At 37.4% G+C, this 26804-nt stretch overlaps 1 protein-coding gene and 1 non-coding gene across 12 annotated transcripts in view; both read right to left on the bottom strand.

Annotated features, from left to right (window-relative positions):
- eef1da (eukaryotic translation elongation factor 1 delta a (guanine nucleotide exchange protein)) overlaps positions 1-24010 on the bottom strand; it is a 33897-nt gene extending 9887 nt beyond the window's left edge. The window contains exons 1-6 of one of the 11 annotated variants that reach the window (XM_052133964.1): positions 23921-23953; positions 16367-16415; positions 12149-12201; positions 9498-10000; positions 1818-1938; positions 687-758 (exon numbers count right to left, since the gene is read on the bottom strand). In XM_052133964.1, the coding sequence (XP_051989924.1) occupies positions 687-758; positions 1818-1938; positions 9498-9997 (693 nt within the window). In that variant the 5' untranslated portion in view covers positions 9998-10000; positions 12149-12201; positions 16367-16415; positions 23921-23953. Of the gene's footprint in view, positions 1-686; positions 759-1817; positions 1939-9497; positions 10005-12148; positions 12202-16366; positions 16416-23920 lie in introns of those variants that run through there. The other 10 variants (XM_052133963.1, XM_052133966.1, XM_052133965.1 and 7 more) reach the window with 10 other exon arrangements.
- Positions 24011-24558: 548 nt separating this feature from the next.
- trnal-uaa (transfer RNA leucine (anticodon UAA)) lies at positions 24559-24641 on the bottom strand. The gene has a single exon. It is a non-coding gene; the product is annotated as a tRNA-Leu (tRNA).
- Between the last annotated feature and the right edge of the window lie 2163 nt (positions 24642-26804).

Here is a 26804-nt window from a genome sequence, read left to right as displayed (position 1 = left end):
TTTATGGCTAATAATATTGGGAAACACTGGGATAAAGTATCATCAATTTTAATTACTTTTTAAAGGAATAGTTTGCCCAAAAACTCAAATGACAAAAAAAACAATGACAAATACAGCACCATAGAAGTGGTCCATATGACTTTTAATAACTTTGTGTGAGGAACAAATTGAAATTCTTTTTTACTGATAAGCAGAGGAGGAGATTAAGCATTGTAGTATACAACAAAATGGCACGTCAATGGTATTCAACGCGACATACCATTGGTTGTCATTACATTTGATTTAAGCAAAGTAGAACGTCAATTTTGTTTTGTTCATCACACAAAGTTAGTGTGGTGCTTTTTGTCAATTTTGAAGCTTGACAGCCCCAGTCCTCTGTCATTACATAGAAACGAGTGGCTATGATTTTATTCAAAAATTCACCTTTTGAGTTCCACGGTGGGAAAAAAAAATCAGACTGGTTTAGGCTGACTAAATGACACGATTTACATTTTTGGGTGTACATTCCTTTAAATGGGACCCAATGCAGAGCGACAGTTACTGAGCGTCAGTAAGAGAGAACATTTTCAGCGCACTCCAGTTAAAAGTGCAAGCAATTCTGTAGCGAGTATGCTCCAAAATGCTTAATATCATGTCAGATAATGCTACGTTTTTTCATATTTGGGGGTTTTGGAGGCAGTACTCACTCCGGATAGGGATTGCTGGATATTCTGTCTGGCTTTAGCAATGTCCTGCAGGATGGCACTAGCATCTCTCTCCTGGAAGAATACAGCGGGGTAAAGAGGCCCATGTCAAACAAACCAGCAAGAGGCATGTGAGCATGCGAGCATGCAAGCAAGCAAGAAAACATACAAAAGGCACATAGGTGCATATGCAAATGCTGTTAGTGCAGAACATTCAGCATATGAGGTAGAAAGTATATGAAAAGCAGGAATGAAAGATGACACCTAGAAAAATAGAAGACCTTAGATAGACGGACAACAGCTGAGAACACATTAACTCATGCACAAATCTCTGCAACACTATTAGAATTCGGTCACCCATTTTTTTTCTTTTTTAAGAAATAGATCACCCAAAAATAACAAATTCTGTCATTATTTACCTTTCACCCTCATGTCATTCCTAAACCGAATGCTGTTATTTTTACCATTGAACACCAAAAGCTAACTTTGAAGAAAATCCTGGCCACTCTTTTCCATACAATTAAAGTGAGTGAGGACTGGGGCTGTTAAGCTCCATAATAACAAAACAAACAAACAGAAAGAAAGAGAGAAAGGGAATGAAATAAAAAGGAACAGAGAAAAAGTAATTAACAAACAAACAGTCAGTCAGAGAATAAAAAAGAGAAAAAGTAACCAAAACAAACAGACAGACAATGAAAAAAAAAATGAAAAAAAAAACCCAAACAAAAATAAGGAAAATGAAAAAGAAACAAAACCAAAAGGAGAGAAGTAATAAAAAGAAAAAAGAAAGTAAAACAAAAAGAAAGAAAATGAAAAAACTAAAAGAAAGTAAAACAAAAAATAAAAGAAACAAAGAGAAAGAAACAAGAAGAAACAACATACAAAGAAAAAGGAAAAAGTTTGAAACCTCCATTTCTAAAGTATGTGGTAATGGAGAGTATTTTCGAAATTCCTAAATTCCCCTCCTGTCTCAGTCAGTCAAACATGTTTGGATCAACATGAGGGCGAATAAAAAAAAATGACACTATATACATAGTTTCCATTCAGCCTATAACATGTTCAGAGGAAACACTAACGGGCAAGTTTTAGACACTCAAGCTGTGGTTTAACACCCAAGCCTCTAGAGGGCAGTACCTGTGGTGTCTGTGGGACGCCATTCTTGACCTCATAAAAGTGTCTCTCTGCCTCGTCATATCTGGACTTGTCAAACCAGATATTCTCCTGGGCGAGTCCCTGAAGTCCACTCATTGTGATCCTAAGAAATAACAAACAAGGCAGAAAGTTATAACAAGTGTGTTAAAGAACATTGAGTTGAGCCTTTCCAAAGCTGTATATTTAAAATGATCAATGTAAAACACAGCCAAAATTCAAAAGCTGCTCAAGTCTTCTAATGGAGTAATTGTGTGCCCATTCACAAAAGCATTATAGCATACAAATACAAATCAAACCGAGCAAGCAAAGCACAAACCATGTGTGCCAAATGCACAAGCAAATATTTCCGTTACTGTATTTCAACACATCATTGCAATTCACACTTGTTCCGTAAATGTACTTTTGGTAATTCTCTTGCATTCTAATTCTACTCATTTGTGTTTTAATACAGATGCATCATCAGGACCATTTATTGGCCAGACCAGCAAAATGTCACAGAAATGTACGTTCCTCTCAAGTTGTATATACTGTACCGATTTCATAGCATAGGAATGTCCATATCAGTTTGATTGGTGTGTAACCATCTCTATTATAACTTTACTTCCAAAGAAACTATTAAAGAAACTATTAATATTATTGTATAGTATTGCATGTTTCTGCATATTATTTGACCGCTTAATAGAGTAGACGTAATTCCCATAATTATGCAATCCTCATTTTGTCTTTTATGTTACAGTCTTATTGTTTGTCTTGTATAGGCCTTCTATTGTAGTATTACGGTACACATGCATTGTCCATCAGGGCTGGACTGGGAAGAGAAATCAGGAGAAAATTGTTGAGAGCGGGAGGGGCGCAGGGGTCGCCATCCTTTTCTACATATCGCGGCTCATTTTAGCTTATCGTGGACCATTCGGCCCGTTTCAACCCACCGGACCCCTCGGTTCTCCCGATGGCCAGTCCTGCCCTGATCTGCCCCAAAGAGAGTAGGCCCACAGGTAAAATGTCCGGTATGCCAGATTACCAGTCCAGCCCTGTTGTCCACTGAGGCTGTAGAATGTATAAGTGACTTCAATTTAACTCATAACAGCCATATCACAATCTTACGCTATTTATATGATGTGTAGTACAGCAGTACATAGATTAACGTGTAGAGGATGAATAATCATATTTCCAAATGATATCCTCAAAGCAAGTAACATCTTGATAAGGTTTAAACGAATAACTTATCAACATGAAAATAACATGTCATGAGGACTACGGCTCTTCAGGTAAAGATCTCAAGAGTGATCACAGACAAAGAAGGTAACCTCAAACCATCAGATTGATCACTGCAGAAGATCAGTGCTGAAACAACTCGTGTAAAATGTTCCTCCACAAATTGCTTGCACTTTTAGGTTTCAACCACAGGTGTCGCCAGAGAGACCAAAGTTTCATAGAGCAGCTTTAAAGCTACACTACAGATTTCTGGGTGTACACTACAGAATTGGTTGTTGAAACATACCCTATCCTAGGACCCCCCATAAGAGTTAAGTGACCCCCCATAAGCCCAAATAAATGTAACTTTGAGGGTCTTTTGTTTCTAGAATACTAGAAACAAATCTAGATTTTTTCCCCCAAATGATTGCTCTTAACATTGACAATTTTGTGTCCCATATTTTATAAATAATCCAAATGTGATTTTTTTTTTATGTCAGAAAATTATAAAACACGCTTGAATGCAGGTTTTTTGCTTTTTTCTGAAAAAACTTACTGACAGTGACTGAGTGGATCCTTATTTTCAAAATAATGGTGAGAAATAATTGTTCTTTGAATTATGATTGTTGGTACACCTAAATTAGTATGTAAATTCCTCTTCAATCTTAGAACCAAACCAAACCAAACCATTGCTAGAGGTTAATTAATAATGTGTGCAGTTAATATAGAGGTCGTTTTGCCAGTATTTATCGAACTCTACATGTTAGCTCACTATCAAACAGTTGTAAAGTTATTTCATAGATGCTTTGTTGGGATACATCTTTGTCCCTTTACTATGATGTGCACGTGATGAGTGCCCTCCCTCAATAACTTTAAATAAGAAAGCCATGTTGATAAACCATAGAGAGGAGAAAATAATTCATTAAGGAATATAACCATATAATACAACGAACAACATCTTATTTATAGCTCTAGCATTCACTGTGCATCTCAGCAATGGTGACCACCATTTAAATTCTAAACTTTATAGTCTTCTATTGAGCCCAAGATCAACATCTTACGGTTTTCTTTCAATTCATAAAAATATTGAATTTACTCATTTTAATCAAAATATCAAATTATCCTCTGAATTTTTGGTAGGGATTCTTGGGAGTCGCACATGCATCTGACGTTATTATTCAGTTCAAACGTGTTAAACAGTCCCGTGCTTTGGCGGCTACCAGCATTTTTTCTGCCGCCCTGAACTCTTCTCCAACAGTGATACCATCACCTTTCATTAGACACATTAGAGTTGCTGTACGAGTGCCAACGCAGTGACACGATCAGAGATATAGTGATGAACGTACTGTAGTACGGAGCAGAGAAATCATAGTCAGTTTCAGCAGAGAACTGAGCTTGAAAGAATAGGAGGCAACCGTGAAACTATTTCAAGCATTGGGCATCTCCTGCACAAAAGCTCAGATGAATCAAGTCAACAATGTTTGTAATGTTTGTGGTCAGGTAAACATCTGATGCACTGTCATTTTGTTTGAGAAACCCATGAGAAAGAACTGTAATTTGGGTCATTGCAAGGGGACTCCCCAAGAGCTAACTAAATTCCAACACTGCTATAACCTCACACTTATAACCTACACCCATGACAACGCTAAATAAAGGCATCAGACTAGCATTCGCTAGAATTGTAAGACTTCTACATTTCAATTTCATAACAAAATTCCATCATATTGAATTGAGCAATCTTTAACAAAAAAAGAAATATTAATTTCATTGTTAAAAAAGTACACAATTGTGGAATTTTTATGAAATTGTTTTTGTGTATAAATGCTTACAGGTAGAGCTGGGCGCTAAAACAATATCAATATATAAATGAACAGATCATCTTATATCCAACTGCACTCAATTGATAAACTTGTAAATAAATTGGAAATATTTTCATAGAAGATCCCTCAGACACCACTACATTGGCTGTGTCTGGGCCCCCAATGCAGTTTTGTAAAGACTATTTAGGATTTTGTTTTCTCTTCTTTTTTTTGGAAATTAAAAAAAAATTTGCAATGTGCAAATGTGATTGAATATCGTGATAAATATCGTTATCGAATGATATGAAAAAGAATATTGTGCTAATATTTTTTGCCATATCACCCAGCCCTACTTATAGGAAGCTTTCAAAATTTATGTGAAACAGGAATACAGGGATTTTTTTATTATTTGCTGAACAAAATGAAGAAAATGTATTAACTAATCAAGTTTAAGAATATATATATACACACACTCACCTAAAGGATTATTAGGAACACCATACTAATACTGTGTTTGACCCCCTTTCACCTTCAGAACTGCCTTAATTCTACGTGGCATTGATTCAACAAGGTGCTGAAAGCATTCTTTAGAAATGTTGGCCCATATTGATAGGATAGCATCTTGCAGTTGATGGAGATTTGTGGGATGCACATCCAGGGCACGAAGCTCCTGTTCCACCACATCCCAAAGATGCTCTATTGGGTTGAGATCTGGTGACTGTGGGGGCCATTTTAGTACAGTGAACTCATTGTCATGTTCAAGAAACCAATTTGAAATGATTCGAGCTTTGTGACATGGTGCATTATCCTGCTGGAAGTAGCCATCAGAGGATGGGTACATGGTGGGGTCTTCTGCTGTTGTAGCCCATCCGCCTCAAGGTTGTGCGTGTTGTGACTTCACAAATGCTTTGCTGCATACCTCGGTTGTAGCGAGTGGTTATTTCAGGCAAAGTTGCTCTTCTATCAGCTTGAATCAGTCGGCCCATTCTCCTCTGACCTCTAGCATCAACAAGGCATTTTCAGCCCACAGGACTGCCGCGATACTGGATGTTTTTCCTTTTCACACCATTCTTTGTAAACCCTAGAAATGGTTGTGCGTGAAAATCCCAGTAACTGAGCAGATTGTGAAATACTCAGACCGGCCCGTCTGGCACCAACAACCATGCCACGCTCAAAATTGCTTAAATCACCTTTCTTTCCCATTCTGACATTCAGTTTGGAGTTCAGGAGATTGTCTTGACCAGGACCACACCCCTAAATGCATTGAAGCAACTGCCATGTGATTGGTTGATTAGATAATTGCATTAATGAGAAATTTAACAGGTGTTCCTAATAATCCTTTAGGTGAGTGTATATATATATATATATATATATATATATATATATATATATATAAAATAATAAATAAAAATAAACTCATGTCTTGGTTATTACGGTTACTTTCACTTATTCAATAATTATTATAGCCAAATCGGTTTATTTTTATTAATTTTTTTATCTAAATGTCACATATCAAAATCTAGTATCAAAGCAGGGTACAGCAAGAACATGGTTTTGAACACTGATTGTTTATGTCCTGTCTCAATAATGGTATTTTATTAATTTTTAACTAAGAAATCAGAAATCTTTCATAGCACAAGTTTAAATATATTATAAATAGTTACAGAAACAGTTGAATAATAACTTTCATCCTATGCATACAACTTGGTGTGTGAATGACTGTGTACGCACGCTAAACCCTGATTATATTGCTCTCATGCTGATTTTTGTTGGACGCCATGATTCGTGCCAGTCAGCTCATCTCTTGAGTAAGGATGTAAGAGGATGTCATAACAGTCAGTCTCTTCAACTGCTAAAAATCCTTTATTTAATTTTAGCTGACACAGACTGTAGACAATGGGACAGACTTTGCGTGCTAAAACCCAGATTAGTTTCACACTGAACAACTTTCAACCAGTTTGGTGACACAAACCACCTAGGAGGCTTTTGATATGAGTAAATACATTTACTAAAAGGTTGGGAAAATGATGCCAAAACGTAATACAATCCATAAACAGCTCAAATAAAACCAACAAATACACACAAATTGACAAGTGAGAAGACGAAGGTTTCCGATCAAATAAACGGTAAAAATTAGTGGTGCACTGATCAGGAAATTTGAGGACGATCTCTTTTTTTAACACCAAGATCGGCCGATGCCGAATATATGCACTTATTACACTCCCCACGGAAACAAGTGAAAGCGGAACTAATATTACCAACATCCAACTAAATGAAAAGGAAGGAACGTACATATAATAAATCTATATTAAATATTTAGTTACTATACTATAATGCATTACTAAATTTAATATAATAATGAATAAAAATTATTACATTAAATTATGACAAACTAAGATTTTCACTTAAAATTGTATTCAAACAGTCTCTATCACTCAACACGTCCGATTGTCACGACTCACGTTATGGCACGTTTACTTCGATTTGCATTAGGGTTGGGCGATGTCCCCTAAATTGGCAGTTGACGATGTTGACAGTAAAACATCGCGATGGACGATGATATCGTCGGTGGGGCGGGGCGGGGTTATATAATTTCATATAATTTTCAAAAATTATATGACAAATTATAATTTCGTTATTTTACTAACCCAACTAATGACTCGTTGGCGCTTTATCAGTAGGTTGCACGACACGTGAAGCATTTTTTTTTAGCTTTCACTTAAGAAGAGTTGTGCACTTTTTATTTTAATATATCTCTTTACATAAATACTATTTTCCACTTAAAAACTATGATTTCAGTTATTTTACTATCCCAACTGACTCATCCGGCTTTCCAATAGGTTGCACGTAAGGGGAAAAATATTTCTTCCACTTAAGAAGAGTTGTGCACTTTTAAGCACTTTTTATTTTAATATATCTCTTTACATAGATATTTTTTTCTACTGAAAAACTATAATTTCGTTATTTTACTAGCCCAACTAATTAGTAGCCCACTCATCCGGGCTTTTTAATATATTGCGCCTAAGAAAAAAAAGTCGTCTTTGGGCAGCCTTCTTGCGAAGAGAGCAGCCTCAGCCACGCTCACTGATGAGCAAAATGTCGAGGCAGAAATGACCATGTACCTGCAGGAAATGGCCATTGATGGGGAAGAGGACCCTCTGACTTGGTGGAAAACGAACGACAAAAGGTTTCCGTTCATGGCAAGATTAGCACGGAAATATCTGTGCATATGTGCTACCAGTACTCCATCAGAGCGGGTCTTCAGCACAGCGGGTAGTGTAGTTACTCCAATCCGCAGCTTATTAAAACCAGATAAAGTGAATATGTTGGTATTTCTGGCCAGAAACATCGAAATTTAAACATGGTCTATGGTGAAAGATATTAGACTTCTTTACGCATTTTTCACCATCCGTTGCGGAGCTATTCGATTTTGCATATTATTTTTTAAACGTTCATTTGTGTAGTTCATATGACCACTTTACAATATTTCAATAACATAATTTATGTGCTGAAGTTAATTGTGCTGCTAATTATAAGTGAAATGTTAATGCCGAGTTTCGGTCTGAGTGTTGTTCCCGTTTTCTTGTTTTATTTGTTGTTCTTCTATGTTTTAATAAATGTGTGTTATTCATATTCAACTTGTTTCTTTCATTTGATTTGACATTATGGATTTATGGCCAAGGAAATTTTTCTTTAAAAGTATTAACCAGACAAAAGTTATTTGACGTTCGCTGGTCTGGGTTTATCTTAAACTGCCGCTTCAGTGTATACAAGAGCTATGTGACAATGAGCAAGATTTTCTGAGACACTACAACTATTAATAATTAATTAATGAAGGCTATTTTCTTGTAGCCTACAACATAAAATATTTTAATCTAACTGTACAGTGTAAGACATGTAAAAAAAAAGACGAAGCTAACAATCAATATTTGTGTAGCCTGCCTGACACGGTATTTTCACAGACTAACACGTCACGTCTCTGGCATATACTACAGTATTTAAAATAGCATATATGCATTAGTTATATTCTCAATTTAATTTACAGAGCAATCCCTGCAAAGTTTTTAGGTTAACTATAGAAGAGACTAGGATTAGTGTGTCACTAAAGACTCGCAAAAGGGGGCGTGGCATCACAATGGTGGCTCTACATCGTGATGTTGGTCAGCCATCACGATGGATGATGATATCGTCCATCGGCACAACCCTAATTTGTATACGCATGTTTATCTGTTGTTTAATTTGTTTTTATACCCATTTGCAGTCACTTTATCCTCTCCATGCTCACAGAATCAGTGAGTCAGAATTATTACCATAATGACTCTAGAAAATGGGCAATTTAATATTCAATTTAATAATAAAAACAAACCTGCATATTCATCTGAATAACAGCATGTCTGATCGTTCAAATTTGTGAATCATTAGAATTGCCAACAATTCACCATACAGAGGCCACATTATCATGCATCCAGATTATTCGCTCATTCATTAGAGTAGTAGTGTATGCATGATTCCCTGCATGCTGCAAAAAAGATCGGCCCTGATTCAAGGCACAATCAGTCAATCACAGACTTAATACGAAGATTGGCCAATTTAGATCAGTGGCTGATTGATCAGTGCACCCCTAGTCGAAATACAAGTCAACTTTCCCATGCCCCTAAGCTAGCCATACTTGTCCCTTTTCTGAGGGGCGCGTTCAGACTCAGAGTAGACTCTCTTTCGGCTACTGTTGGGGGCCTTATGAGCAGTCTTGGGTTCAGACGATGAACGCTGGTGGTTCAAACCCCGCTGGCGTTCCCGTGAGTTAAAGGAACGAGTATGTGTGTAGTTCTCCTCCTGTTGATATTGCTGACCACCATTCCGTTTAGCCCTGAAGACCAGGGTGCGAGGAAATCGCTCTTTTGGGGAGGATGAAATGGGAGGGGTTCCACACCCGGAGCTCAACAAGGATTGATAGGCATTGTCGGCTTGCTCATATATGCTGCGGTTGAACCAAATCTTCTCCCCTCTAATCGCCTGGGAGGTTGCATTACCTTTTTCTTCAGAACCCTGATTTTCAGACCAGAACGAACGAGTGCGTTTTCTCTTCTCGTCATTTGAGTGTGGCCTGATCGTGGTCTGTTCTTGTTTAGTAGTTTGTTCTTTTACTCGAGTCCCGCTTTGGTTCTCCATCCTCTAACTCAATTACAGCATGTGATGAAGGAAAAACAAAAAAGAAGATGCTAAGGAATTAGTTTGAGCTGATGTTAGAGATACAGAACATTAGGCCAGAGGTGGAAACAACCAATCACATCCAAAAGCCTTGCAGAACAGCCAGGTCACAATCAGCAGAAGCCAAAGAGTTCAGGAGGCAAACTTCATACAGCGATACAAACAGAACTGTATCAGACTCGAGGTGGAATCTAGTGATTTTAATAGTCTTTTCAAGAATTACTTTGATCGAATAAGTGTACGTTAACCCTTTCATAAATCCAAATACACCTTGTCCTAAAAAAAGCATAAAAATTACTGCACATATACAACTAATAAAACACAGCTACAGTCTCAAAACTACAGTCATGGACAAATAATAGTGTCCAAGGTGATACAAATTATAAACCTTTTTCAAATCTAAAATAAATAAATAAACACAACTAGTAAGATTTAAATGAATGCTATAAAATAAGTCATTCACTTCATGACATTGACAACAAACAACAATGTTTTTGGATCATGAATGAGTAATTGACAACAAACAACAATGTTTTTGGATCATGAATGAGTAATTACGATTAGGAACGTCAGACTTAACTTAAAATCAACAATAAAAGCGGTGCCAAGCAGTGAAACCATGCAAGCTCATTAATTACCGAAACTAACGAACACTAGTTTCAAAAAAGTAAAATGCACTTCTTTTATTCACCTGTGAAATTTACTAAAATTAGCGAATTAATGACAAGGTTTTCTATTTTAGGATTGATGTAAAAATGTAGAATTTACAGGTGGAGGTGCTATATGTAATATTTTTTTTCTGTACTTAATCATAAAATGACCATAATATGTCATTAGAGAATTAGGAAACATGCCAAGTTGACTGACTGACTTCATCGATAACAATGCTACAGCCAGTATTTTCTACTTTGAAGTTTCCATTCCAGGCCGGAATTTTTGTTTATGTTTTGGCCTGTGTGAGCCCACTACTGCCCATTTACCAATAGCATTTCGACACTGCCGGGTTGACGGATTTGAACAAATTTGCCAGGCAAACAACATCGTGTGCTGCAGCCATGGAAGCCAGCAAACGAACTGGATCAGAGATAACCCCCAACCTAAAAAGCCTCGCCATCCGTCTAAAAACCTGGTAAAACAAGGATACATTTTGGAGATGCCTTTTGAAGATGGAGACAGCTTAAAGCCCAGAAATCCTTAAAATGGATGCGGAGTTGGCTAATTTGCGGGTCAACATTCTGGCAACCCACATGAGCTTAGAGTCTGAGGCTTGTTGTCAATCTTACATAGAGCACCTTTAATATTTTTAAGTTTATGCTTAAACTAACTTCATCTTAAATCTGCTATATTTAGGATTCACCACAAAAAAAAAAAACAATTTCAGTGTAGTTTAAGACATGTCAAGTTTGTAGAAATCGAACCTTTGAGCCCAATTTGGTTAAATTAATTATAAAAAAAATTAAATAAATCTATAGTATTTTATATATATAAAAAAAATTGGCTTAAGACTTCAATTTAATGTGGTGTTATGTAAAGGAGTGGTCTTGCATTTTAAAAAGCATGAGTGTATACACAACTTTTTGGGGGAAGAAATCTCAATAATTTCTAGTCTCTTGATGGTCATACCACATGACATTTTTTTACTTTTTTTTTATTATTACTTTTGAACTCAGAAATTGAAAGGTGTATTCAAGTATTAAGGTTTGCGTGAATTGTTTTTATGCATTTTTGAATAATAGGTCTGGACAAAAATGCCAAAATGGGCATCACGTCACTGACCCTACAGTAAAATTATACAATACATAAAAGAATTGAAGAAATATGCAGGGTTATTCTTTAACTTGATGTCTGTGTTTCACATGATGCTGTTAAATACCAAACAATTTCTCAAGCGTAAAGCATAAATAAGACTTCCAATGGAAGTCTAGCAGGCAAGACGGCAGAACTGCAACTATAACCATAAACAAGACATTAACAACAAATGGCACTGCACGTGTAACAGCACAATTTCAAGCAAAAATAAAGACACTCCAAACTACCACTAATCATCCTTAATTACAGCGAATCCATTACACAGGCTTTTTAACAAATCATGCGGTGCAGTTCCCCACTCACCTGCTAAGGTGTTCAGAGAATAAAAAGATGGAGACAGGAGCTTTTCACCTTCCCTTTAACAACAAGCAATTAACCATTAGAAGAGATGACAAAATGTTACCAATACTTACAAAAACGTACTGTGAAAGTACTATTGTTCAGTAATGTTTCAGACCATATTTATGTAACATGGAATTGGAACTATGGAACGGTATTGCAAGGTACTGTAAAGAATGCCATGATATTACCATACAAGTGTCCCAAAAAGTTCTGGTTCTTTATTGTAAGGGAAGAGCTAACCCGTTTAGCACTTTAATTTTTGTTAAACATAACTTGTGAGTGGTGGTGGCGTAGTGGGCTAAAGCATAACTGTTAATCAGAAGGTTGCTGGTTCGATCCCCACAACCACCACCATTGTGTCCTTGAGCAAGGCACTTAACTCCAGGTTGCTCCGGGGGGATTGTCCCTGTAATAAGGGCTCTGTGTTGCTTTAGATAAAAGCGTCTGCCAAATGCATAAATGTAAAAATGTAAATGTTAGTATGACAGAGAGAGGGACCTTACACAATAGTCCTAATCCTGGTGCATTCATAGATATGAGTCACAACATGGATCGCATTCTACTCCAAAAAATTTATAATTACAGCCACAAGATGCAACGCTTAACCTATGGGCAATATGGAAGGAAACATAATTTCAAAACACTTTGAAACCAGCAGATTTTAGGCCTTTTGGTCGATGTAAATTTTGATTGTTTGACTTTCAAATTGAAAAGAAACGAGAAAACAACATGTTTATTAATTTCATTTTTTTTTTATTAATTCGGCTTGATTTTCATTTTTTGGAGTCGTGGGTAGGAAATGGATAAACAGCTTGAATATTTTATTTGTACATGTGGGTGGCATGAAATGTCCCTTTCCACTGATTGGTCAACCCGTGCCCTCATTAGATCTTCCTCAATGCTGTAGGACAGAGTAAAAGTTCAACGCTATTGCAGTTGTACGGATTCTCAGTGTTCGATCGGCTGCTCAAATTTAATTGCAAATACATCTCTCTCTCATTAAACATCTGGATTAAGGAGTGTCTGTGACATAACCCGTCCTAGTATGGGCATGGTCTAGACAGGGTTCTGTAGCTTTCTTCTATGTAGGCATGGGTACGGCAACCTATACGCATGGCATAAGCAGTGTTTTAGAAATATCCCTCGCATCTGCACGCAAAATTACTTCTTAGTCTACTTAAGTTTTATTTAGCTGTCAGCTATCAACATCTCTCAAAGTGCACAAAGCTGCACAACCCAGCGTGACCAACAGTGCGGAATAGATTGTGATTGCAATCATACTATCTCTTTGTACCCACCAAATTTTTGACCCGTTTTATCCCTTCCATTCATCAGATCGGTATCAACCTGGGACCTCATTCAACCCCAACTCTTCTTTATTCCTCAGTCTATTATGAATTGTAACATAAAAATGCAACCGCAAAATAAACACTTTTCCAACCATGTTTTTTGTTTTACAAAAATGTTATAGGATCGCTAGAGACCCGAGATAGAGTAGTAGTTCTAATATATATTTGTATATCCATAAATCATATTTCATCACATTATTTTGATATACATTAATTCGAATTTATGCGAGTTTATCACTACACATCTATAGTTTTGTTTACGGTTCTATAATTTATTTTTTGGTGCTTACACAAATGAGTACCAAATCAATTTTCAGCGCTGCAACGGGGAACGTCCCTTGCGTTTTACACATGTATATCATATCCATTTATTTGTTCCTCAAGATTTCACAGTTGTTTCAGTGATTGACACATGAATTCAATGTTGAAGCAAACAATAATGAAATTAGCAACAAAATTACTTTCATTATAAAATGCTTTTCTGTTGGACTTTAATTCATAAGTTTAATTGTTCCACACAGATGATGCATTTGGAATAATAAGAATATTTTGTTAATTCCAAGTCCTTATTTTCTATAAATGTTTCTCCGATAATAGCATTATAATTTTGTAAATTATTTTATTATCTTTATAAAAATTTTAAATTCCAATTACTCCAAAAGAATTTGCTGTGGGGAGACCAGGGATAATGGCAATGCTTAATAAATGCAACATTGAAAATAACTTAAGGCACAGTGCACACACCGCACACGTTTCATGCACTTTGCATTAGCAATTCAAAATCTCTATCCCCCAAAAATAACGGACAGTTGCGGTTAACAATAAACACGGATGTAAAAAAAAAAAAAACAACAAAAAAAAAATAGTTGTCTTATATTAAAATTTCTTAATTTTTGTTTTTAAAGTCATAATTGTATCTACAGTAAATCAAATCACACCATTGTGTGTTGTCCTTTCATAACATATATCTTCAATTAAATGTAACAGTATCATGACATAACAGGGTGGAAAATAAATCGAGTTGCACACAAAATATACAGTTCATTCGAAGTATTGAATGAAGTACAAGAAAGTATTCAGACCACTTAATTTTTTCACATTTTGTTTTGTTGCAGCCTTATGCAAAAAACTTTAAATACATTTGTTCACATCAATCTACACTCCGTACCCAATAATAACAAAGCAAAAACCAGATGTTTGACAACAAATAAAACAAAAACTGAAATATCGCATTGACAAAAAGGTCTCATGGCTGAAAATGCAGAGTAAAAACCAAGCCATGAGGTCAAAAGGAACTGACCGCAGAGCTCAAGAGACAGGATTGTGTTGAGGCACAGATCTGGGGAAGGAAAAAAATTAATAAAAAATGGAAGCTGTATTGACGGTTCCAAAGAGTACAGAGGCCTCCATGATTCTTAAACGAAGAAGTTTGGAACAACCAGGACTCTTCCTAGAGCTGGCCACTTGGCCAAACTGAGCAATAGGGGAGAAGGGCCTCGGTAGAGTTGCCAAAAAGAAGTCTCTCCTCATAACACAACAAAGCCCACTTGAAATTTGCAAAAAAGCACCTAAAGGACTCAATTCTCTAGTCTGGGGAAACCAGGCACCGCTCATCACCTGCGCAATAGCACCCCAATAGTGATTTCAGCAGCAGGAACTGGGGGACTGGTCTGGGATAAAGAAAAGCGGAATGCAGCAAAATACAGAGATATTCTTAGTGAAAACCTGGTCTAGAGTGGGTTCACCTTCCAACAGGACAATGACCCCAAGCACAGAGCCAAGACAATGCAAGATTGGCTTAGGGGCAACTCTGTGAACATCCTTGAGGGGCCTAGCCAGAGCCCGAACTTGAACCCAATCGAACATCTCTGAAGATACCTGAAAATTGCTGTCCACCGACAGTCCCCAACCAACCTGACAGAGCTTAAGAGGATCTGCAGAGAAGATTGGCAGAAAATCCCCAAATCCATATGTGCAAAGCTTGTCACATCAAACTCAAAAATAATTTAGGCTGTAATCACTGACAATTGTGCTTCAACTAAGTACTGAGTTAAGAATCTGAATACTTATGTCAATGTGATTTGTCATAATGGGGTATGGCATTTAGTTTTATGTGAAAAAAATAATTGAAAGCATTTTAGCATAAGGCTGCAACATAACAAAACGTGAATAAAATTAAGGGGTCTGAATACTTTCTGGAAGCACTGTACATAGAAATACCACAACTAGCATGAAGGACTTAAATGTCAACAAATTGTAGGTATGACCCACATACAAGCCTATAAAACATAGGAGGTGTGAATCTTCACTGGCCTCACGATTCGATTACTATTTAAAGGGCAACAATTTGATAATAAAATAGAATCTTGTCCTTTCAGTTTCATAATTTATTTTTTACTCTTATTTTGTCTCTTTCAGCTTTTTATTTAACAGCCATTTTAAAAATCAAGTCACATTACATAAACTGGCATTTTACATTCAGTATGGGCTGTGAACAAAACATGGAACATCCACAAGATTAAATAAATGGTTCTATATTTTAAGAGTATCTCAGTTTTTCAATTTCTTTCTTTAGAACCTTATAAACAAAAACCCAAAGCACAAACAAAAATATTGTTTCTCCATCAAAACTGAACAAAAACACTGAATACTATTACTTCAACTGATTACATTATTATTTTTGCATTGTAAATCATTCAATAGTATTTCATTATTATTTCAAATTTATCTATGCCATGCTATTCATTTGCATTTAACATGGAAGTTGCTGGTCCAGGATGAGAGATATGTCTGCTTCTATGAGAGTGTAGCTGTCAGCTTCTCTCCTCACCTGCACAGGTGATGGTAGCATCCCGTATGCACCGTTCTATCTGTTTGCTCTGCAAGTAGAAGATAAAACCTTTATCATCAGGTGTGTGCACTGTCCTGGCAAACGAGTGACTGGCAATGACAAAAGCCAATGAAATGGAGAGCGTGCAAGAGTAGAGAAAGGCATCGGGGGAGGGAAGAATGTTTTTTAATGAAAACATCAACATCTCCCGAACCACTGCCACGTCATTATTTCCTTCTGCGTTTTCCCCTGTTGTGTGCAAATCAGTGCAATTATGGGTTTGAGCTCGTCTTGCATGATGTTTGTTAGCTTATTATGAATAATCTCTCCTGTTGGTATGTGGGTGTGTGTGGCAGGGTGGAGGGCGGGGCCGGGTCATGATTATACACACCCTGTCCCTTATCAGGCTAATTAAGCCTCCGAGGGGGATAAAGGCAGAAGGCAGACGGTGGTGCGACGAGAGAGAGATAGTTTATGGACATGTCCGTCATGTGTGTGTTTGTCTTTTGGTTTAAGTTATTCACTAAAATATTATTTATATTGCCAAGCTGGTTCTCGCCTCCTCCTTCCCATTGAACTCGTTTACAATGTGTTTGCGATTCAGTTCTCTTCGACATTGCTATGGGGAAAGGTACTTTAATCCAGAACCTGGTTGAAACACTTGTACAAGAACACTAATCTTCTGATTGTATGAGCCCTGCAAACTTGGCCTAAAAGAAGGCAATCGATCACCATTAATTCAGATTTTTCATCCTCCACGACAAGACCATTCTACTTAGTTTGGGAAACACTTCTTTGCTTCAACGTCATAGCTACACATTCAGCGGACTACTCTTCTCTGCAGGACACCATCAGGACAACCTGTGCTTTAGCACCTACAGTGAGGAGATTCTTGATCCTGTGTGTTCCGGTGATGTTTTATCCACACCGTTGAGGACGCTTCGGTAACTGGTTACTAAGCTTCAGAGTCTCACAGTCAAACATCGTGGCACTTCAGCGTGACACCTACCCACTTCCTAGCGCACTGGCACAAGTTTACTGTATCCTTTATTGCTATAATATAACTGTATTATACCTTAAAAAAGAGCTGTTTGCATGTTCGTGTCTTTTTCAAGTTGTCGTTCCCAAGTGTTCCTTGGGTGCCCACGCGGAAGTGGCTCTCATTTATACAGACCACCCTCATTGCAAGGGCATGAATCTCAAGACATTGCACACTAGGATCGCCCTCATTCTGAGGGACGATGCAGTCTCATGCAACCTCCCACCCACCACCTCTTGCCAAGTGACCACACAAGGAGGTATGGCAGGGCCATGAGGTCGCACAAGCATTCCAAGCATCAGATGTAATGTCAGCCACGGGTGAGGAGCATGCACAGGCCACCAATAAGGAGCTTCTTTGTATCCTCGTGAAGGCGATCAAAGAGCTCGGTTTAGAGTGGTCTCTTCCCAAAGAGCCTGAGAATTTCCACTTTGACTAATTGTTCTTGCAGTCTGGCCGCCTTCAGTAGACCACAGCCCATAGACACGCTCCATTTTTGGAGTGATTCTTAGCTGCTCAGAAGCAGTCTCAGGCTAGAAGACATTTTTTGACTAAAATCAACAGTGCCGCCTTTCTAACGCCCCGCTCTCGCTCTACCACCAGTCAGCGACCAGCTAAGGATCCCTCTTTCACCGATCAAGAGATGCCAATATCCGCAGCAGAGCCAGCAGTAAAGCCGCGCCAGCTGTGGCCCAAATGAAGGCAAATATGCTTTCCACCAGTACGTCGTCTTACGTCTGTAATCAGCAAAATCAGGGAAAACAAGGAAACGCTTGTTAGTTGCACCGAAATGGCCCAACCAACCCTGGTTCCAGGAGACAGGCAGTTGAACCCCCCTCGCCCAGCTATGGTGCCAACTTGGGACCAAAATTTAGTGCTGAAAGCACTTAAAAGCTCTCAGTTCTAACTTTTGGAATCTGTTGAGCTGTGCATCCTTTCATTAAAGACCACATTTCTGGCCTCATTTAAATGGGTTGTTGACTTGCAGGCACCGTCTACTGACAGCTCATGTCTGGAGTTACATTTCCATTTAATCATTTAGCAGATGCTTTTATCTAAAGCAACACATATGAGACACACAGCAAGCAATTTGACATACAAAGTTTAACGACACCTGCAGTATAGGACTGCCAAGTTCTCACAGTGGCTGGATTAGTAAAGATGCTAGCACAGAAGAAAGAGCAGACAAGGTATTATTTTTTTTTACACTGCGCAAGTTGAGTGCAGTGCTAAGTACTATTAGTGTGGATTGGTTAAGTGCTCGAGGAACAGATGTGCTTTCAGCTGGGTTTTGAATGTTGAGAAGGTAACAGCAGATCGTCTGGTGGTTGGAAGTTCATTCCACCACAGAGGGGAAGAGAAAGTGAATGATCATGAAATAATCATTGAGCCTCTTTGTGATGGGACCACCGTTCATCGCTCGTTTATAGACCTGAAGAAGTGAATTGAAGAGGGTGCAGTTCCATTGGCTTTCCTGAAAGCCAGAGTCAAAACCTTACATTTGATGGGCAGCTACAGAGTGGAGTGAAATCAAGAGTGGGGTGCCAGGAGCCCTTTTTGGCTGAGTGAAGACCAGATGCTCTGCTGCATTCTGGACCATCTGCAGTGGCTTGTGTTAGCTGGTAGGACAGCCAACAGAGCATTGCAGTAGTCCAGTCTTGAAATGACCAGAGCTTGGACCAGGAGCTCTGTAGCAAAATTCAGACAGGAAAGGTCTGATTTTCCTGATGGTGATTGATGACATGTGTGTAGTGAAATTAAGCTGGTCATCTACCACCACTCCCAGGTTCCAAAGTTACCAACAAACCTTTCAAAAGCCAGGATTAACCTAGAAAAGGCTACGTGCCAAGAGATTTGTCAACATCCTTCAGGGTTCAGGTGGTCCGTTTGAAAAACTTCTACCCCCTGCCTTAAATTCAGACAAGGAATGGTCAATGCATTTGTTATGCCATGTGTGGGCATTACACACATGCACCCGCCAGTTTCAGCTGTTAGACTAGCTCTTTATTTGTTATTTAGGATGCACAAAAGATATGCATGTCTCCAAACAAATGCTCTCACACTGGATTGTAGATGCGATCTTCCTCGCATATGAGTTGCAAGGAGTAAATTGCACTGTTGGGTCAAAGCACATTCAACTAGAGGCATGGCATCATCATGGGCATGGACAAACAATGCGTCCCTACAGGACATATGTTTGGCTGCAGGATGGTCATCAGATAATATGTTTGCGAGGTTTACAACATGGATTTAAGTTCCATTTCCTCTCAAGTCCTTTCTGTTATGAGCACTTTTTATATCCAGTGAATTCAGACAGAAACACTCTGATACTTGTAGGCTGTCATTTGTATGTAGAGTTTTGTTTTAATACCCGCTCTAGAAAGTCACAAGCACTCCTTTTATGCATAAAACCTACTTGTCACATGATTGTGAAACGGTTAATATTATACTATAAGTATTTTATAAAATCCCCAAATAATATTTATTCCCATCTGATAAGTCCACCTAGATTATTTATTCATATATACACATAAAGCCTACATATATGTACTGTATATGCACGGATAAAATATATAATTCAAGTCATCGGCCTGCAAGACCATGGCTCTTTTCACCTATGATTAAGTATTTTTTCTCATAGCAATGTCTCGTTCCCTTCATCTCAGGGAACCAAGGTTGCATACGTAACCCGAGATGTTTTCAAATATAGTCTGCATTGCTGTGCGAGCAAGCGGCACCCTCTAGCGGTCTGGACGGCATTATCCATAATACAACTATAATACAGAGTTTAAAGTGGGGGTTTGTGCCTTTGGTTCAAACATCTTATTTTTCCATGAGGAGGATGACATTTCCATTAAATTGCCCAACATATGCATAGTAGGAATTTGTAACGTTCTATCAAATACAGTACATATATGTAAAATGTGAGATTTGTTGTTTTGAACTGCAAAAACAGAAGTGCAAAAATGTTTTAGTAGTACAAAATAATCCCTTTTTTCTATTTCAATCATCATGTTATCATATTTAGTTTTTATAGATATTTTTTTATCTTCCATTTATCTTTTATTGTGGCACTCTTTAAAATGTTGGCCTTTCATGTGTAACAGATCCAATGCATGTTCAATGGAAATTATTTGCTAGAAAAGTGAAGGAAAAAAGTTTGTACATTTTAAAACATAATTCCAAAGTAAAACAATGGTCTAATGACAATATGTATATTGGTATCAGCTTAAAGTAAAAAAAATAATAATAATATATTATATATATACACACACTCACCTAAAGGATTATTAGGAACACCTGTTCAATTTCTCATTAATGCAATTATCTAATCAACCAATCACATGGCAGTTGCTTCAATGCATTTAGAGGTGTGGTCCTGGTCAAGACAATCTCCTGAACTCCAAACTGAATGTCAGAATGGGAAAGAAAGGTGATTTAAGCAATTTTGAGCGTGGCATGGTTGTTGGTGCCAGACGGGCCGGTCTGAGTATTTCACAATCTGCTCAGTTACTGGGATTTTCACGCACAACCATTTCTAGGGTTTACAAAGAATGGTGTGAAAAGGGAAAAACATCCAGTATGCGGCAGTCCTGTGGGCAAAAATGCCTTGTTGATGCTAGAGGTCAGAGAAGAATGGGCCGACTGATTCAAGCTGATAGAAGAGCAACTTTGCCTGAAATAACCACTCGTTACAACCAAGGTATGCAGCAAAGCATTTGTGAAGCCACAACACGCACAACCTTGAGGGGGATGGGCTACAACAGCAGAAGACCCCACCGGGTCCCACTCATCTCCACTACAAATAGGAAAAAGAGGCTACAATTTGCAAGAGCTCACCAAAATTGGACAGTTGAAGACTGGAAAAATGTTGCCTGGTCTGATGAGTCTCGATTTCTGTTGAGACACTCAGATGGTAGAGTCAGAATGTGGCGTAAACAGAATGAGAACATGGATCCATCATGCCTTGTTACCACTGTGCAGGCTGGTGGTGGTGGTGTAATGGTGTGGGGGATGTTTTCTTGGCACACTTTAGGCCCCTTAGTGCCAATTGGGCATCGTTTAAATGCCACGGCCTACCTGAGCATTGTTTCTGACCATGTCCATCCCTTTATGGCCACCATGTACCCATCCTCTGATGACTACTTCCAGCAGGATAATGCACCATGTCACAAAGCTCGAATCATTTCAAATTGGTTTCTTGAACATGACAATGAGTTCACTGTACTAAAATGGCCCCCACAGTCACCAGATCTCAACCCAATAGAGCATCTTTGGGATGTGGTGGAACGGGAGCTTCGTGCCCTGGATGTGCATCCCACAAATCTCCATCAACTGCAAGATGCTATCCTATCAATATGGGCCAACATTTCTAAAGAATGCTTTCAGCACCTCGTTGAATCAATGCCACGTAGAATTAAGGCAGTTCTGAAGGCGAAAGGGGGTCAAACACAGTATTAGTATGGTGTTCCTAATAATCCTTTAGGTGAGTGTATATTAGGGCTGTCGATTTAACGCGTTAATAACGTGCGATTAATTTGACAAAAATTAACGCGTTAAAAAATTCAAGCTTGTAGTACCACCTGTTTACTCCAGAGGGCAGTAATTGAAATTTCAGCTGTGTGAGCAACACACAGTTTATACAGTGAAGAAAACAATTTCTTGCATTCAAAACACTTGATGGAATGCAAATGCAATCTTTAAGGGATCTTAAGATGCGTTTAAAGATTGAGTATTAAACTATATTTAACTCGACACAGTGACCTAAACATTTTATTTTTATGACGCAACACACCCAAGATGCGACACAAGCATGTCTGACACAGGTCGTACGGTCTTTACCTCATACATATTTAATTACCAACAAGGTTAAGGATGTGTCCTTTAAACTGTTACACTGTTTTTACCCGGTCAATCTTTATTTAAGGAACATGCTCCCTGAAATAGATCCACTTTGCTCCTTCTGTAATGCTGTAGATGAAAAGTTTGTTTCTACCATAACACTATGTAATGAATATAATGTCTTGGCATTATTGTAAAAGATATCTGTAGTATTGTGTACTATGCGTACCCCTGGCTTTTTTCTAAAAAAAAAAAAAAAGTCTAACGCAGGTGTACACTGACGGGTCCCTAAACAAGCCCTCATAATAAATCTCCAACTGATTGACAAATTCACTTGTGAAATGGATTGCTGTGAACTGTGTGTCAATGATTGGCTTATGATCAATAATATGGTAGTAAACAATACATTGTATTCTAAAACCACTTTTTGTATTGTCTTATCGATGAACTCTTCTGCCACAAGAATATAATGCATTTTAATTATCTGAATATTTGTTTATTTTATATATATATAATTTTTTTTATATTTAAAGATAACTATGTATAATTATTTAATCATTATATATTGAATTATTGTTATACGAGGGGCTTTCTCAGCAAATATTTGTATATGCGATTAATTAATCGGGACACCATGAAATTAATTAGATAAAAAATTGTAATCGATTGACAGCCCTAATATATATATATATATATATACACACATTTTTTTTTTCAGTAATGCACATAAATTGCAACTCAATGGGGCAATGCACTCCATTGTAATAAACATAAAAATAGATAAGACATTTGTCAAATTAGAATAAAGCCACAAGACCTGAATATTATGCATGTTAACATGAGACTACTGTGATAAATCTGCAAAGTTATTGTTAATTTTTACTTTCATTTATTATGCACAAGAAATCATGAAAAGACTGTTTACAAAGACAACAACTCACCCTCATCTATTTCGTCTGTAGTGCATAACCAGACATTTATAAGTCTAGAAAAGCAACCCCACAACATTTAAAGGAAAATTTAGACAACTTCATAGCTCAAAATATTTGACTAGATATTTAAGCAAAAAAAAAAATGTTTTTATAATGCCTTGCCCCATTGACTTCTATTGCACGCACACTGCATTAAGCTACTGTAAACACGACCGGTGGTGATAATAATAGTCTACCATGATAATCGACAACATCGGAAACTTTTTTTTCTTTATAATACTTTTAGAAAGTAAGGAGCAACTTTGTGAATCATAAAGGCGAAGTGCACCTAAAGACTAAAACTCGGGAGAGACCAGCAGGTCAGGATTAGATGACACATAAAGATCCGTTACAGATGCTTCCAGTGACTCGCCCTGTTTATGAACTTGTGAAACATAAACTGTCAAACTGACCTGCATATGTGCTGTCCGTATGATTTACTTATGAATATAAACTCGTGCAAAACAACTGTAACAGTGTAAACTTAGACGCTGAGAAGTTGTTATATTCACGCCGAAAAATTCACATAATCGTTATAGAGTGTGATCAATATCATGGAGGTTTAAATTCCGCTGCGGATTAAACGTGTTTCACACGCAGCCACGTGGCGCGACACGAACAGCGGAACACTTCAATAATGCCGTTATAAAAGTGACACATGTTTACCACTATCGTGCTGATCAAAATTAAAGTTTAACTTACTTTTGAAGAGTTTGATAAGTGACAAGCAGTTCGATTGAACTTCTCCGCTAGACTCTTTTTACAGAAAGGGACTGACAGAGCCGGGTAACATGATCTTTTACTTGACAGGGGGGGTTCTTTTAAAATATTATTATAATTTTGATATGATACAATGCAGATTTCCAGATTTTTGAATTGAACTTGCATATATGTTAATACATCATTGGTTCTAATCTAATAAAGTATGCCAATGTGTGTATGTTTTAGTATTGTGTAGATAGTGTTTAAATACTGGCGTGTAGTACACCCCTCAGGACATGCGTGGCACATTCCAGTTGAGTTGCAACCAAACATTCCGTCCTGCTCGTGCTCTCGTGCCAGAACAGTAACAGCTGCACATTCGTAAGCCTAATAAGTAAATAAATAAATACATATTATTATTAATTTTAGTGAAAACTCAACGTTTAGAGTTTTTTGAAGATATCATGATATCCAGCTAGCATGCTTAGATTCTTTTTTTTCAAAGATTCTCCCGCTTGTAGTACCATAAATATGCATACCCTTTGAAAGGCCAGATCCTAAATGCAAACGTTCATATATTTTATGCATGCTAGCGCATAAAGATTAATCTGTTTCGAATGAACTAAAGATTCGATGCCTACCAGAAGTGGGGTTCGAACCCACGCGGACATTTGTCCATTGGATCTTAAGTCCAACGCCTTAACCACTCGGCCATCCTGGTTGCCTTACGTTAACACCATATGTGTGTACTCTTTCATTTATATAATCAGTATATATTGAACTTATGTTAGAAAAGTTTTATTGCTAATTTGCTTTTTACAAATTAAATACAGTTCTAGACATTCACAAGTATTAAGGAAATATCTTATTATATCTTATTATATCAAAAATATCTCCCAGTGGTTCTCAATCCTGCTCCTGGAGGACCCCCAACACTTCACATTTGGCATCTCCCTGATCAAACACACCTGATTAAACTCACCAGCTCATTAGTAGAGACTTCAAGACCTGGGAGACTCCCAGGCCTTAAACCCTTTAAAGGGATAGTTCACTCATTATTCACTTACGCTGATGCCATCCCAGATGTGAATGACTTACTTTCATCAGCAGGACACAAATGAAGATAGAGCTATGTCAGGTCCTCATAATGTAAGTACACAGGTGCCAGCACTTTGGCGGTCCAAAAGTCCTATTTAGGCTGTATAAAAGTAACCCACATGACTCCAATCGATCAGTGAATGTCTTCTGAAGCAAATCGATATGTTTGTGTAAAAATAAATCGATAATTAAAACATTATTAACTTTCAAAAAGTGCTTCCTGCCAACAGCTGACACGAAGCATGTCGTAAGCGTGTCGGCGAGTTTAGAAGCTACGCTTATTTACAACAGAAGAACGAACATCACGCAAGAGTTCAGCCATTTCAAACTGAATCAGACACTTGGATGGAAGCGCCGATTTAAAGGTAAAAACATTTTAGTTATCTGCTTGTTTCTTACATAAACCTACTGATTTGCTTCAGAAGACATTAATTGATCAACTGGAGTTGTGTGGACTACTTTTATGCTGCCTAAATATGACTTTTGGACTGATAAAATGCTGGCACCCATGTACTTCTATTATAAGGACCTGACAGAGCTGTATCTTCTAAAAATCTTCATATGTGTTCTGCTGAAGAAAGACTGTCATACACATCTGGGATGGCATCAGGGCAAGTGAATGAGACAATTTTCATTTTTTGGTGAACTATTCCTTTAATGCATACTTCGGGTCTTTAGTGACCCAGGACCTCATTTTTCTTTTCTTTTTTTTCTTAAGTTGAGTTATTTTTGAGTTATGCCCATATCTCTTTACTATTCCTCAACGTATCTCTTCTAAATAGTGTATAAAAAAAACCCTATAAATAAATACATTTAAAAAGAAGAAAAAAAAACTGAAACATTTCTAAAAATAAATATATATATATATTATAACTGCTTTATTACCAAAAGTGTATATGGTCATTAAAGGTGCAATCAGTCCATTTGTCCTCACTAAAAAGTTTTACTCATAAATAAATTAATTGTAATTTTTTAAACATATAAATAAAATCATGAGCACTCATATGAAACTAAGAATCCAGTCACATCAGTAACCTTATAAAAGCTGTTTTATTCTACATGGAGAGGGTTCCCTCATGGGGGCGGCCAGGTTAAAATCACATGAGCAGTCAAATACTACTCACTTAATCTCAGTAACACTTTCACTCATGGATTAAATTAATCATGGCATTATATATTGAATTTCTACAATGGCATCTGTGACTTAAATCTATTGATTTTGAATGATGCTGCATCCACACCACTAGGTGTCACTGCAAGTCCTGGATGACACAAGCAAAAAGTTACTGACTTATAGTGTCGTTTTCTTCTTTCTGTGCTTCCATAAATAATATATAATATCTATATAAGTTTACGATCACAGGATATACTGTAAATGTATTTCCATATTACAAGAGAATGAGTACAATATTCATAAAATTTACTATATCACATTGATATTCTGTGTGACAGTGGTGAATTATCAGTATTCTACAATACATTTTATACAAGCTATTTCTTACACGAGGTGGCCCTGATGTGTCAGTAATTTACATATCTGACATTTGACATATCTATTTGACGAAGAAGCAACATGGAAGTAAACTATGATTTGGCTGAACTACAAAAATGATGTAAGTTGTGCATATTTTTTTTACTCAAAAAGTGCCTAAAAAAATACATATGTGTTGCTTACGTGTAGATTATTGGTTATGTGGGGGTTGAGTGGATACAATGACACCCAGGGACAAAGAGGTTTGGCGACCTTGGTGTGTGCACATGTAAAGTTTGTACATCTGTACAGAGA

Source organism: Xyrauchen texanus, chromosome 9 (genome assembly GCF_025860055.1).
Source record: "Xyrauchen texanus isolate HMW12.3.18 chromosome 9, RBS_HiC_50CHRs, whole genome shotgun sequence".
Classification (NCBI taxonomy): Eukaryota; Metazoa; Chordata; class Actinopteri; order Cypriniformes; family Catostomidae; genus Xyrauchen; species Xyrauchen texanus.
This window is presented reverse-complemented; position numbering and strand designations above follow the sequence as displayed.